Here is a 15701-nt window from a genome sequence, read left to right on the forward strand (position 1 = left end):
ATTAAGAAATGTAATCCCCTGAAGCCCCTAATTTTTAACTCTTTGACTGCCAGACGTTTTCAGAAAAGGGATGCCGCCAGTGCCAGCCGATTTAAGCATTTTGACTGATCTTTCGAGGTCCACAGAAAATGTTGTGTTTTGTTTCTACCTTATTCCGTTTTTCAGTAATCAACAATAGAAAATGGTTAGTTTCACCGAAATGCTCTGTTATGAAACAAAAAACGGAGAAAACAAGCTTTTTGTGAAACGATGTTATTTCATGCACTCTAGTGAATTCTATACTTCTTTTTGTCCATGAATGATGCCACAAACACCTAAATAGTGCTTTACTTCTGTAAAACGCTTTCACCAACAATGAAAAAGTGTTTTTTGGTTGCAAAATACGTTTATTTCCATTCAACAGTGTAACAATTTGACAAAACAATTTCGCAAACTATTTACAAATGTGTGCAACTGTGGTACTACTTACAATTATGTGGATGTTTCAAATACAGTTTTTCTTTTTGTAACACTGCCCTGCGTGCAAGGAGACGGAGCAGGATTTGCACAACAGATACGTTTCACTTCGATTGTCCCTTTCGCGTGCAGACGTTACACTTTCTTGATGGCCTTTTTTTCCGGGAAATAGCAAGTAGCAGACTGTACCCACTCCAACGATGAATATGCATTGGACTCGGGGCACTCTTCGTCGTCCGATTGAACGTCCGCCTGTGCAGAAGTGCTCAGTTGTGCTCCACGTTTTCCGGTGTTAGCATCGCTAGCCGGTGAGGCTTTATGACGTGGTCATAGCCGCCGCGTCAACGCTTCCAACTTCGGCGTCAACCTCGGAGCCACCATCATCATCATCGTCGTCATCACTGTGCTCTTTAGCATTGGTCGATGAGCTGCTTGCAACCGGTCGCCATTGTTCGCTTCCTCAGCCATCTAGCTCCGCCTCACGTCTTCTACTGCCGCGTCAACGCTTCCAACCTCGGAGTCACGATCATCATCATCGATGATGATCATCGTCGTCATCAATGTGCTCTTTAGCACTGGTCGATGCTTTTCGTCTTTGAAAAAAATGCTCGAGCGTGAGCTGCTTGCAACCGGTCGCCATGTTCTCTTCCCTTCCCCAGCCATTGTCCCCTCTAGCTCCGCCTCACGTCTTCTACTGACGCCTACCCAATCTTGTCAAAAGAGAGTCATCGCTGCCATCTAGGGGCCAAAAATAGTCATTAGGCTAACTAGATCTGCTTGAAACTTTCACCACAGCTGGCCAAGGCTTTCCTCCACCCGTTTCCCCCCAAAAAAATGAATAAATTGGAGAACGTCTTTTAACGTCCTTGGCGGCCCTCCGTAGGTTTTTACTCTACGTCATTTAACGTTTTTGGCAGTAAAAGATTTAATAATCTTTTCTTTTTAATCGCGTCAGGCGATTACAATTTTTAATTGTAATTAATCACATGACTTCAATAGTTAACTCACGATTAATCATAAATTTGATATATGTTCTAAATGTACAATAAAAAAATTATAGGATTTCATACTCTTGTTAACAAAAGTGGGAAAAATGTTAAACTAATAGAAATAGTTCAAATGAATTTTTGACGTCAATAGCCGTCAACGGCAGTGAATGAGTTAATCATACACATAGGCATGAGGTGTAAAATTCAAATTCTAATTATAGCTACATATGGTGTACTATTATGAATAGGAAAACCATATAGAGAAAATGTTGCTAGAACACAAAAAGTCAAGGAAAACATTCAAGTGGATAACTACTGTTTGACGCGTTAAGAGGGTATTTTGTTAAGTAAAGAAAAGTGCTTTTTTTCTCCACCAAATTTAGCAAGAAACAAAGCAGGCACACCCTCGCTTGAGTTTGACAACTGTGCTACAAGTACAAAACGCACAAATAAGCTCAAGTTATGTCATGAAGCCTGCATTGCGCAACACATAATAACCAGGCTTTTGTTTTGCTCTCAGGTGTCATATGGAGAGTCACTCACCCGCCACTCACCGCCACTTGAGAGCTTCTATTGCCACCGTGTGGCTAAAAGCGGGTACTTCATGTCACAGCCACAATCACGCCCTGCTTTAATTTGTATGCCTTTTGTCTCATTTGGGCCAAATCTACTGATTACAAGTCCGCTCTTAAAAGGAGATGAGTGGAAGATTTCATCTTTCTAAGTAGCACGGTGTTTATTTTTACTCACCATCCAGAACAAGGATCCGGAAGCAAAGTCTGCATATTGCTCAATCGTGGACAGGACACTGAAGATGAGACACACCAGGACCATGAGGAAGCTGTGTGGAGGGACACAGCACCAGGTTAATGGACAAAATACCAAGTTAAAAAAGAAAAAAATATATATATGTTTTTTAAACATTTCTTGACAATATGTTATATGTGACCTCACTAGTCTAAACATGACATTCTGATTAATAATACATTTGTGGAATATGAGTTATGAAGCAAAATAAAGAAGGCTGGATTTTGACTTCCATTTGAACTCATTCACTGCCATTGACGGCTATAGACGTCAAAAATTAGTTTGAACTATTTCTATTGGTTTAATATTTTCTCCCATTTTTGTTAACAAGAGTATGAAACCCTAGAAAATACTGTTTTATTGTACATTTAGAACATATATAAAATTTGTGATTAATCATGAGTTAACTAGTGAAGTCAAGCGATTAATTATAATAAAATGTAAGCGCCCGACGCCGCTAATTTTTAATAATCTTTTCTTTTTTCTTTTTTAAAGAAAAGATTATTAAAAAAATAGGGGTGTATTTTTTTTTCATAATTGATCACATGATTTCACTAGTTAACTCACATCCATCCATCCATTTTCTTGACCACTTTTCCTCACAAGGGTCGCGGGGGTGCTGGAGCCTATCCCAGCTGGCTTCGGGCAGTAGGCGGGGTACACCCTGAACTGGTTGCCAGCCAATCACAGGGCACACAGAGACGGACAACCATACTCACAATCACACTTATGGACAATTTGTAGTGTTCAATTAACCTGCCATGCATGTCTTTGGAATGTGGGAGGAAACCGGAGTACCCGGTGAAAACACACACAAGCACGGGGAGAACATGCAAACTCCACCCAGGAAGGCCGAAGCCCGGACTCGATCTCACGTCCTCTGCACTGGGAGGCGGACGTGCTAACCAGTCAGCCACCGTGCTGCCCCTAGTTAACTCACAATTAATCACAAATGATATATATCTGTTAAATTGTACAAAATTTTTTTCTAGGTTTTCATACTCTTGTTTACAAAAGTGGGGGGAAAATGCTAAACTAATGGAAATAGTTCAAATGAATTTTTGACGTCTATAGCCGTCAAAGGCAGTGAATGAGTTAGTGGGGGCGGGAGGGTGTTTGTGGGCCTTGCAGCTTTGCCAGGTCTCTTTTTCAAACCCCGGCGGGATTAAGAGCAGAATCAGTCGTGTGTTTTAACGATCCCAGAAATAATCCTTTGGACACATCTTTGGAGTGCTTTTACATGACATGGCAAGCGATGTTTGCATGCCGCATCATCGCGATCGGGCTCGCTTTAACACATGAAAAAAGAAAACACACACATACAAAAAGCAGAGGGCGTGTTGTGTTTCTGTGCGCTACAAGATGGATTACGCGCCATATGCTGAAAGAGGGTTTATGTAAGTGTCTGTTGTTTATTATCATTCATGACGCGCACAAATTCAGCAAGTGGTTTAAATCAGAAGGTCTGAACCACCGGGCCATGAACCCTGAACCACACAAAGAGACGAAACAGATTTTTTTTTAATTGACAAAATTTGGAATCAATTAAATTCTAAAAATCAGGTGCATTTGCAAAAGCAGACATCAAACACATTTGGAGAAAATCTTCCGGAAAGGTAAATCACTTGTGACGACAAGCTGGCAAATTAGGCAATATAGCCTTCAAAACTGGAAAGGGGGAAGAAACAAAAGCACTTAATGCCTTAATTTTATTTCCAACATCGTATTTAGTGAAGTGTGATTTTAAAGAAATGACCCTTTGGCACAATGAAAAGTTGGCCGTGTAGAGCTTATATAAAAGTGTAAATTTATTGTTCCCTCAAAGTAACTCAAAATACAGCCATTAACTCATTCACTGCCATTGACGGCTTTAGACGTCAAAAATTTATTTGAACTATTTCTATTAGTTTAATATTTCCCCCCACTTTTGTTAACAAGAGTAAGAAAAACTAGATTTTTTTTAATTGTATTAGAACAGATTAATTGTGAGTTCACTAGTGAAGTAATTCGATTAATTACGATTAAAAATCGCATATATTTTAGAATTATTTTAACTATTTCTAAAATAAACATTTTCCCCCACTTTTGTTAACAAGAGTAAGAAAAACTATATATTTTTTTATTAGAACAGATACAAAATTTGTGATTAATCGTGAGTTAACTAGTGAAGGAAGTCATGCGATAAATTACGATTAAGAATTTTAATTTCTGACGCCCCTAAATTTTAATCTTTTCATAAAAAAAGAAAAGATTATTAAAAATTAAGGGCGTCCTGCAATGAAAACTTTTAATCATAATTAATCGCATGACTTCATTAGTTAACTCACGATTAATCACAAATTTTAAATCTGTTCTAAAAGTTTTCATAAAAGTGGGAAAAATATTAAACTAATTGAAATATGGCTGCATCTTTTAGTCATTGATACAGTAATTTCATAATAATTTACAAAATTGAACTAAAATTTAAAAAATTTACTCTACTGTAAAAAACGAGTGTGATATTGATTTGAAATATTTTTTTCCTAGGTTTTCATACTCTTGTTAACAAAAGTGGGAACATGTTAAACTAATAGAAATAGTTAAAATAAATGTTTGACTTTTATAGCCGTCAATGGCAGTGAATGAGTTAATAGCCAAACCCATGACAACAAAAGCGAGTACCCATACCATTTTAGCTGTTAGCTACTTTCCCTCCCTAGTGTCATGTGACTTATTAATTAGCGCTATAATACCAAGTTTAGCACACATGCTCCCTACATTGTAACACTAATGAGTCACATGACACTGAGGAGGGAAACGGACATTTTCACCAAGGGGTGTACTCACTTTTGTTGCCAGGGATTTATCCATTAATACATTTACACTGTAATATAAGATGTATACAGTGTCATTTTCCCGTGTTATATAATTAAATATCTGCTTTAAGAAACCACATATATAAGCAGTTGTTTTTGCTGTTATAGTTTGCTATTGCGGATGTTTCCTTCCATGTTCATGTACGGCTTGTACGTGGTCCTGAAATTGTTTGGGCAGCCTTCATTGAAAAAATTGTGTGATTCTGGTTGGTAACCCGGTGGGTAGTCTGGTCGGTGCTGGATTTCACTTTCCTTTGATCCTTCCTCGGGTCTCCTGACAACCTCGCGACTCTTGCTGGATTCGGTTTAGGTGAACGGTATGGGATTTTTAGAAGGTTTTAGGTGAATTAATGAGTACACACTCACATGCACACACACGCACGCAAAAAAAAAAAAGAAAAAGAGGGGGGAAAAAGAGCAATGATGATGATATGTCGAATCGATAAGGTTACCGAATGAACAATAGTGGGCTTTCTCTTGGAAAAATAAATAAATAAATAAATTGTGTGAAAAGCGTCAAGTCGGGTGATGTAAGGGAAGACTCCCGACTTAAAAGTTGCTGACACATCAGGCAGATGGGACTGTGATTTTGCGGACTGAGGATTACTTGACCCCTCACACACACAGATGCCACACTACCCCCCCCCCCCCCCCCCCACCCACCACCACCACCACCACCACCACACACACACACACACACACACACACACACGATTGGGCCAGACGAAAAAGCCCAAATGAATGCTAAAATGCTCGAGTTGAGGGTTCTCAATGGACGTCACTGTGAGGTTCCCTGCTTTAAAAAGGGACGAGGGCACAGGTGAGGGCTTAAAAAGAGCTGGGTCCCATCATGCTGCTCCCAGGACATGCCCCTTGGTACCGTGTCCTTGACATATGGTGCTAAAGCATTTGATACGTGCATGACAACTAAAAATAACATTTTGTGGGCCATATATTTATCCATTCGTAGGACTTTGCAAAAAAGTCTTACCGGATGTTTTACTTTAAACAAGACGATATATCATCACTTTATTGTGGTCATATTTGTTATAGTTCTATTGAAGTTGAAGTCAATTGAATATAACATTCTTAAACGGCGTTGGCCCACCCATGAAAATTGGGTGTGTTGTGTCAGGAAGGCCAGCAAGTGTCATCAATAAATACATTAGGCCTGTCAAAATTTGTGCATTCATTTAAAGCCATCTTTTTTTTTTTTAACGTGCGATTAATGACCGCCCCTTACTTGGAAAGCCTGTACCTGGGGAAGTCCAGTCGCAGCCGCGTCATAATTTAAAAGACATTTTAGATAATAATGCATAGACTGCCTGGGGTCAAGTTGTATTTTATATTTTAAAAATATGCAGAATTTCACAAATTACTTCATGTTAAAGATTAAATAGCTCTAAAGAAAATAATACGGAAAGAGTTGTCACTAATGTCTTACAAATGCAATTATGCCATCTAGTGGCAGAAAAATGACCTCAACGAAAATCAATATCACACTCGTTTTTTTACAGTAAATTTTTTAAATTTTAGCTAAATTTTATAAATTATTATGAAATTACTGTATCAATGACTACAAGATGCAGCCATATTTCTATTAGTTTAGCATTTTTCCCACTTTTATATGAAGAGTAGGAGAACCTTTAGATATCAAATTTGTGATTAATCATGAGTTAACTATTGAAGTCATGCAATTAATCACGACTCAAAAAAATTTGCGCCTGACATCCCACACACACAAGTGTGTGTGGGGGGGGGGGGGGGTGTAAGTAACTTCCTGTGGTGACCCATAACCGAGGAAAGTTTCTTCTTTTAAAAAAATATTGGTAATAAAAAATTGTATTACTGATAACCAAATTCGTGGTAGCTTTAAATAATCAGAATGTGCAATTTTTTTTTTTACCACTTTTTGGTTAAAAATTTTGGCCCACCATATTGGGTCAAATCCTCAACAACACAGCATTGGCTCCGTCCCTTTTTTGTACAAAGTGATGAGTTAGCTAAAAAAAACTTTTTCAAATAGTCTTGCCACCTCATTTGCATAAATGTAGCCTGTAACACAGGGCATTTCAGTTACATGGTGACCCAGTATGAACACTAGGGGGCACTATGTCAAAGGAGGACAACTGAAGTGATACTTTATCGCACCATTGCTTACTTCAAAGCAACAAAATGAGTAAATAAAAACTCAAAGTTATGATTGTTATAAAAGTGGTTTGTAGCTTGACAATTTGTGTCCACTCATGGTTTCACTGAGTGAGTCGGCATTTTTCAAAGCTTAACCGAAGCGCTAGCAGGTGGAAATGTTTTTGCCGCGGACAGACGCGGCCTACATGACAGGACATAAAACAAGAGGACGGGGTCACTCCCAAACCATTAGTCAACCTTGCCGGGCCGGCCGAACGGGGCCAAAAAACATGCGGGATCTGATTAAAAACAAAACAGCTGCGGCTTTAGTGAGAATTACTGACAATATTCAAAATCCTAGCATGCGGCTTCATTCAAAAAAGAAGCACAAACCCAGCTCAAAAATCACAAATGCAAATATGAAGACCACATAGAAAGGAATAACTTTTTGGAGTGGGATGTATTTACAAGCATTGATGATATTGATAAGCCTATGTATTTTTTTTTTTAAGTCAGCTTCTGGCTTTGGCTGGAGCAATTATGATGCTTTTAGGATGTATTATGGTTTTAGTCTCCTCATATTTTGCTCTGCTTTATGCTTTTTCACTGGGCCTCTTTAATGTAAACACATTTTAGCATTAGCCCACACAAATAAAATATACAGTATCTTACAAAAGAGAGTACACCCATCAGATTTTTAGCATATATTTTAACTCATTCGCTGCCATTGACGGCTATAGACGTCAAAAATTCATTTGAACTATTTCTATTAGTTTAATATTTTTTTCCCATTTTTGTTAACAAGAGTATGAAACCCTAGAAAATATATTTTTTACTGTACATTTAGAACAGATACAAAATTTGTGATTAATCACGAGTTAACTAGTGAAGTCAAGTGATTAATTATAATTTAAAAATGTAAGCGCCCGACGCCACTAATTTTTAATAATGTTTTCTTTTTCGCTTTTTTTTATTTCTTTTTTTTTAAGAAAAGATTATTTAAAAAATAGGGGTGTATTTTTTTCTCGTAATTAATCGCATGATTTCACTTTCACTCACAATTAATCACAAATGTTATATATCTGTTAAAATGTACCAAAAACAATTCTAGGTTTTCATACTCTTGTTTACAAAAGTGGGGAAAAAATGCTAAACTAATGGAAATAGTTCAAATGAATTTTTGACGTCTATAGCCGTCAATGGCAGTGAATGAGTTAGTGGGGGCGGGAGGGTGTTTGTGGGCCTCGCAGCTTTGCCAGGTCTCTTTTTCAAACCCCGGCGGGATTAAAAATTCATTTTAACTATTTCTATTAGTTTTAACATTTTTCCCCATTTTTCTTAACAAGAGTATGAAACCCTAGAAAATATTTTTTTTATTGTACATTTAGAACAGATATAAAATTTGTGATTAATCATGAGTTAACTAGTGAAGTCAAGCGATTAATTATAATTTTAAAAAATTAATCGCCTGACGCCCCTAATTTTTAATAATCTTTTCTGCTTTTTAAAAAAATATATATCTGTTCTAAATGTACAATATTTTTTTTCTAGGTTTTCATACTTTTGTTAACAAAAGTGGAAAAATGTTAAGCTAATAGAAATAGTTAAAATATTTTTTTTTACCTTTATAGCCGTCAATGGCAGTGAATGAGTTAATTAGCATGGTGCAGTAAGCATTTTTTTTAGTAGGGCTGTAACGATATCCAAACATCACGATACGATTAACATTACGATATGAACCTCACGATGCGATAAATATCACAATATTGTTGAGGAGAATGATGGTATTAAAAAAAAAAAAAAACTGTTAATATTGTGACATGACGACGACGCTATTTTGGGCAATTTTAATATTGTGATATCACGATATTGCCGTTATCGTTACATCCCAATTTTTTTGTGTTTCATTTTAAATGTCATTAATAATCATAATAATAATTTTTGCATCTTGTTTCCCCACTGTGAACCGAACCCGTGGTTTTAAAACCAAGGCACATAACTCTGATTTTCACCCCGGCTGTGTTGCAACGAACACGTAAAAGCAACTCAAAACGGATCACGCAACAAGAAATGGAAGTGACCCACACGGACGTAATCTCACATAAGCAGATATCCAATATATGGGTTTAGTAGCGCATGCGTACGTACGTACATGCATAGGTGGAGGCTGATTTCAGTAATCTGCTGGGTTATAAATACACAAAGCAAAAGCAAGTATTGCAGACAACATCTGGACGTCTGCCTTTTGGCTCGGATGGAAAGGTGCGAGGGTTGCCAGATGACGTCATTGTCGACGACTGACCTTTGTCACGAGAAAAAGACGAAAGATTGCCACCGCGAATGAGAGTATTACAGACAAAATTGCTTGATCCATTTTGCAGAATAAGAAACCCGAGCAGTAGCTGAGGCGTCCGAGTGAGTTTCAAGAGCTGGATTATGCTTTCAAACTGCACAGTTTGCTCCGTCCGTTATGTAAACGACTCAGCTGGAGTGTCCTTGTTGTTGTCGATATGTGTCTGCACGCAATCTCCCGAGACTCGGGTTGGGGGGGTTACTTTTAAAATGGAATCCGTTAAAATGTTACAAGTAACCTGCTAAAAAAAAAATTGTAACGTAATCCAAGTACCATAATTTTAAAGTAATGTAACTGGATTACTTTTGGATTACTCCAATAGTGAGCATGCTCTAGTCTAGATAGATAGATAGATAGATAGATAAATACATAGAATGAGGATGACGATGCGTGACCTCAACTGCAAAATTAACTTTTATCCCAGTCACAAGTTTAGCCGTGTATATGTTGTGTATGACAATTAAATAGTGAATTGGTGGGAGGAAGATTTGTTTGGACGTTGTAGCTCACATTATGGTCGTACGCTAGCGGGCTAGCTAGCAAGAAGCTACAGCGCGTAGCATGCCGCTGGACTCTTAGATCAAACTTTCACTCCGAGTAAGTTTCTCTCTGTCGGTCGGTCGGTCAGTCGGTTTCTCTCTCTCGCTCTCTGTCGGTCGGTCGGTCTCTCTCTCTCTCTCTGTCGGTTGGTCTCTCTCTCTGTCGGTCGGTCTCTCTCTCTCTCTTCTCTCTCTCTCTCTTTCTCTCTCTTTCTCTCTCTTTCGGTTGGTCTCTCTCTGTCGGTCGGTCTCTCTCTGTCGGTCGGTCTCTCTCTCTCTGTCGATCGGTCGGTCTCTCTCTCTCTCTCTTTCTCTCTCACTCTCGGTCGGTTGGTCTCTCTCTCTCTGTCGGTCGGCCTCTCTCTCTCTCGGTCGGTCGGTCTCTCTTTCTCTCTCTCAGACGGTCGGTCGTCTCGCTCTCTCTCTCTTTCGGTCGGTCGGTCGGTCTCTCTCGGTCAGTCGGTTTCTCTCTCTCTCTCTGTCGGTTGGTCTCTCTCTCTGTCGGCCGGTCTCTCTCTCTCTTTCTCTCTCTCTCGGTTGGTCTCTCTCTGTCGGTCGGTCTCTCTCTCTGTCAGTCGGTCTCTCTCTCTCTCTCTTTCTCTCTCTCTCTCGGTCGGTCGGTCTCTCTCTCTCTCTGTCGGTCGGCCTCTCTCTCTCTCGGTTGGTCGGTCTCTCTTTCTCTCTCTCAGTCGGTCGAGTCGTCTCGCTCGCTCTCTCTCTCTCGGTCGGACGGTCGGTCTCTCTCGGTCAGTCGGTTTCTCTCTCTCTCTCTCTTGGTTGGTCTCTCTCTCTCTCTCTCTCTCTCTCTCTCTCTCTCAGCCGGTCGGTCTCTCTCTCTCTCGGACGGTCGGTCTCTCGGACGGTCTTTCTCTCGGTCTCTCTCTCTCTCTCTCTCTCTCTCTCTCTCTCTCTCTCTCTCTCTCTCTCTCTCTCTCTCTCTCTCTCTCTCTCTCCTCTCTCTCTCTCTCTCTCTCTCTCTCTCTCTCTCTCTCTCTCTCTCTCTCTCTCTCTCTCTCTCTCTCTCTCTCTCTCTCTCTCTCTCTCTCTCTCTCTCTCTCTCTCTCTCTCTCTCTCTCTCTCTCTCTCTCTCTCTCTCTCTCTGTCGGTCTCTCTCTCTCTCTCTCTGTCGGTCTCTCTCTCTCTCTCTCTCTCGGTCGGTCGGTCGGAATACTTTGTGTTTTTTTTGTAATCTGATTACGTAACGGTGGTACATGTATTCCGTTACTCCCCAAGCCTGCACACAATGCATACAGGATTAAGACTGCCAGTCACTAAAATACTAGAACTGATGTGAGGCAGTTGTTTAGAAAAGGCGTGTAAAACGTCTAGAAACTTTTGGGATGTTTAACTTGTGAAAAATGGCACTCTCTGGAAATTTAATCCATTCACCGTCGGCCATTCAACGCCAATCTGGTTGATACGCATATTAAGTAGCACATTGGACCCTTTACGTGGCATCTCTGCCCCTGTCAACCATTCAAGAGTCCCAAGTGAATGCACGGCCATTCACAAGGGATAGTTACCTCAAAGAGGGTCATCACGGGTTCGGGTTCTTAACTCCTTTGTTAAAGCGAAACTGTTGAGCCTCATTCATCAGCAATGCAGCGCACGTTAAACACACAATGGAGAGGAATGGCAGCTCAGTGTTTCCATGAACTGTTGACAGGCGAAGGATATTATTTTAATAGCTTGGACTAATTCCTGCCTTCTCACTTCGGGCTCGGTTTCACAACGACAAGCGCTTAGCTTTCATTATTGATGCTGCAGTTTGATGACATGGCGAGAAAAAAAAAGTGTGGTATAGAATGCCACTAAAACAAACCAAATGTAAGACTTTTTTTTTTTTTAAGAGTCACTTCTATCAGATTCAAGACTCACAAAATATGATCAGAATAGAAACTAGGGATGTGCGAGTATCAATACCAGGTATCGGTATCTACTTTCAAGGTATCAGTGCTCGCAACAGCGGCCGATGTTTTACAATCGGTAACAGAAATTAAAAGAATTGAATAGTTCCATTAATTTCATGTATTTTTAGGGGAAATGCAATGTTGTGATACATTGTTTTTTTATTTAAAATTATCTGTCATTTTTTGGGGAAATTTTATATATCAAAAGTACTAGTGGTATCAGTACCTGGTATCGGTCATTACGCAAGAGTAAATACTCATCTGTATCAGTCTGAAAAAAAAAAAGTGGTATCCAACGTGTATAATAGAAACAGTTTTCATTCCAACGTGTTCTTTAAAATATTGGAATGAAAGATGGCTTTCAAATGAAATATTTTATAAGATTCTGTAAAATTTGGAAAGAAAATGTTTACTACGGATTATGAAGATAGATAGACAGACGGACGTAGATAGATAGATAGATAGATAGATACTGTAGCTAGCTAGCCTGCTACTATAGATAGGTAGGTAGCCTGCCAGCTACTTAGCTAGCTACATAGCTAGCTCGCTAGATACTGTAATTAGCTAGCTAGCTAACTACGATAGATAGATCAATAGATAGATAGATAGATAGATAGATAGATAGATAGATAGATAGATAGATAGATAGATAGATAGATAGACCAAACGTGTAATTTGGCCTTTTTTTCCCTTTTTTTTTTTTGAAGAATGGGACTATATTTATTTTAAACAATGAATCACATTAGACCAACCAAGAGCATAAAGAAGTTCTCCAACATCTTCACACCAATAAAGGAAATCTTCTAGGAGGCATTTAACAGAATGCTTTACGTAAGCTGTGTTTTAAGTACAGGTCAGCGTGCTCCCCTTGCGGGTCATCTTAGCGCGCGCACACACACAAGCGCCTCCATGTTTCATGCATGAGGCCGCCCGTTATGTTGACAGCGGGCCAGAGCATAACAAGACGGCAGACGCTTGCGCCGGCCGGGCCAGAGGTACTGTATATGGTGGACCAGATCATGCTGACCTGCTTATGGTTGCCTCTTTAAACACACGCACGCACGCACGCACGCACACACACACACACACACACACACACACACACACACACACACACACACACACACACAACTTCTGTTTCTGGGAACCAGAACCTAATACTGGGCTAAATGTAATTAACAAGAAAAGGACTGTAGATGACAAACACGGGCCACAAAATGAGTTCCACTTACACAGTCCATTCAGATCTGCGGCAGTTTGTGATTGAAATCAATTCAAAACTTTTTTTCTTTCTTTAAAAGGCTACATTAATTTCAAACAGTTCTTGTATTGGACGTAGCAGCGGCCACAAGAGTATTTTTGATCTGTAGCACCATGCTATGAAGTTTTAGAGGAACCTTACGCTCTAAAAACAACTAACTGATGGGTGCTTCGAGTTGCTCAGGTGTTACATTTTAGATTGATTTTATTTTTTTTTTAAATTTAAATTAGCTCGTGCTTGTTTTTGGCTTTGACTTGTGACAACTGCAAGCCAGCTGTCTATGGGAGAAAAGCAAACTGTCTTTAAGCTTGATTGTAAAATCTCAGTTAATTACTGTAAAAATATATGTCATATTACTGTTTTTTTGTTTACAAATTATTACTGTATATAAATTACAGTTACTTTGAAAGCAGTAACTACAGTAACAATAATTTAGAGTGTTATTATAGTTAGTGTATTCTAATTCTAATACAAAAAAATCTCAAAAAAGTTTTTTTTTTTTTTTACAGTATATAAATTTTAGTTACTGTATTCTAATTACTGCTTTCTAAGTAACTGTAATTTATATACAGTAAAAATGTTTAAAAAGAAAAAGAAGCAACAATTATAATACAGTAAGTCAGTAACTCTAATTTATAGAGTAAAAAAAAAGTACTACTACTACTACTAATAATAATAATAATAATGAGCTGTAATAGATTTTTACAGTAATTGAGATATTACAATAGTTATCTGGCAACATTTTTGCCAGTTATGTACTGTAAATTCTACAGTCACTTTACAGTAAAGTTGTCAAAATTAATCGATTAATCAACAACTAATCAATTATCAAGTTGATCGAAAATTATTATATTAATCAAGTAATCATTTCGAGACATTTTTTTTCATGTAAAATTGTCCCAATCCTCTGATTTCAGCATATTGAGTAATTGTTCACTTATTTCTGTAGTCATTCATGAAAGACTGATTAACTTCTGTGTTTGATGAAAAATAAGACATTTGCAAACATCTGTTTTTACTTGAGAAAACAATGACCAAATCGGTAACATAGTATGATATCACACCAATCACTGGTTAATAAACACTAATCAGGGGGGAAAAGTGTATTTGTAACACACTTGAAAGCAAATTTAAAATTAATTTGATTAGTCGATTAATCGACTGAGTAATGAATCGATTAATCGATTCTAAAAATATTCACTAGTGACAGCACTACTTTACGGTGTAATCAAGGTTGCAAAACACTGACGTAGACATTTGTCCACAGGCGGTGGTACTTACACGAGGAAGTGGTAGAGGAAACATTTCAGTCCAGCAGGTCTCTCCAGGAAATTGTAAACATCGCCCTGCATGCTGGTTTTCGCGTACGGCCGCTGGAAGTCCTTTTGGTGGCGATGCAGCCAGCTGGAACGCGGCAGAGGCGCCGAGGCGACGGGGAGCTGGCCGTGCGCGATCTGCAGGGCCGGGTCGTTGGCCGCCGGGCAGCGGGGGACACCCGATACATTATTCACCGCCGCGGGGTCCGGTTCCAGCAAAATAGGAGAGTAGTGGCCCGGGTCGGGCGCGGGGGCCCCGCTCTCGTCGGCTGCGGGTGCGGAGTCGTCGGCATCCGTCTCCCGGTCCAGGTTGAGGCTGAGGCTGGTGCCGGCGTAGCCGTTGGGGCTGTATCGGGCGAAGGGGCCCCCCAGCCTGCTGCCGTAGTCCCGATGTAGGCGGCACGTCATGTGGAAGGAGCGCGCCCGCCTCTCGCCCATGTTGGTTCCAAACTTCGGAGCTGACGGAGGGTCCACGAGAGGCGCGGGGCGCTTGGAGGAGGTCATGAGCGCTCGCGCTGCGGGGCGGCATGTGCGGCCATACCTGGAGTGGGACAGCTGATGTGAGATGTGAGTGAAAGGTAGCCCTGCCCTCCATTATAAGAGGCTGCTTGGACACCTGCTCAATGGAAACCTGTGCATAAAAGGATGACTCGAAAAACAGTTGGGTCGAAAATAACCCAACTATGTGTCAAAAATGGACCGATCCTCCATTTGGGTCAATTTGACCCAACTTTGAGTCAAGAAATGGAACTCATAAATATTAGTCAGATCCTTTACTTGGGTCATTTTGTATAAAATAGGGGTGTTAGAAAAAATCGATTTGGCAATATATCGCGTTATTACATTATTTATCACTTCAAAAGAAGGGCTTCACACTGCAAAAAAACAACTTTTATTGGAATAACTTGATCGAGACTTTTTTCTTCTACTCTCTAATGTGGCAACAACGTAACAGTGTATCAGACCGCGTGGAACCACACTGCCCCAAAGTGGCCAAATCGGGTACAACATGAACAGCGCTCCCAATAAAGACACACATAAACAAAGGGAAGACAGTATAAAATAATTTAAATAAAATTGATTTT

The 15701-nt window shown here is 39.6% G+C and overlaps 1 protein-coding gene across 3 annotated transcripts in view; it reads right to left on the minus strand.

Moving 5' to 3' along the window:
• kcnq1.2 (potassium voltage-gated channel, KQT-like subfamily, member 1.2) overlaps nt 1–15701 on the minus strand; it is a 172031-nt gene that overhangs the window by 153716 nt on the left and 2614 nt on the right. For all 3 annotated transcript variants that reach the window (XM_077569492.1, XM_077569493.1, XM_077569491.1), the window contains exons 2-3: nt 14582–15157; nt 2196–2286 (exon numbers count right to left, since the gene is read on the minus strand). In XM_077569492.1, the coding sequence (XP_077425618.1) occupies nt 2196–2286; nt 14582–15120 (630 nt within the window). In that variant the 5' untranslated portion in view covers nt 15121–15157. The remainder of the gene's footprint in view (nt 1–2195; nt 2287–14581; nt 15158–15701) is intronic.

The sequence above is a fragment of the Vanacampus margaritifer genome, chromosome 6 (assembly GCF_051991255.1).
Source record: "Vanacampus margaritifer isolate UIUO_Vmar chromosome 6, RoL_Vmar_1.0, whole genome shotgun sequence".
NCBI classification, from domain to species: Eukaryota; Metazoa; Chordata; class Actinopteri; order Syngnathiformes; family Syngnathidae; genus Vanacampus; species Vanacampus margaritifer.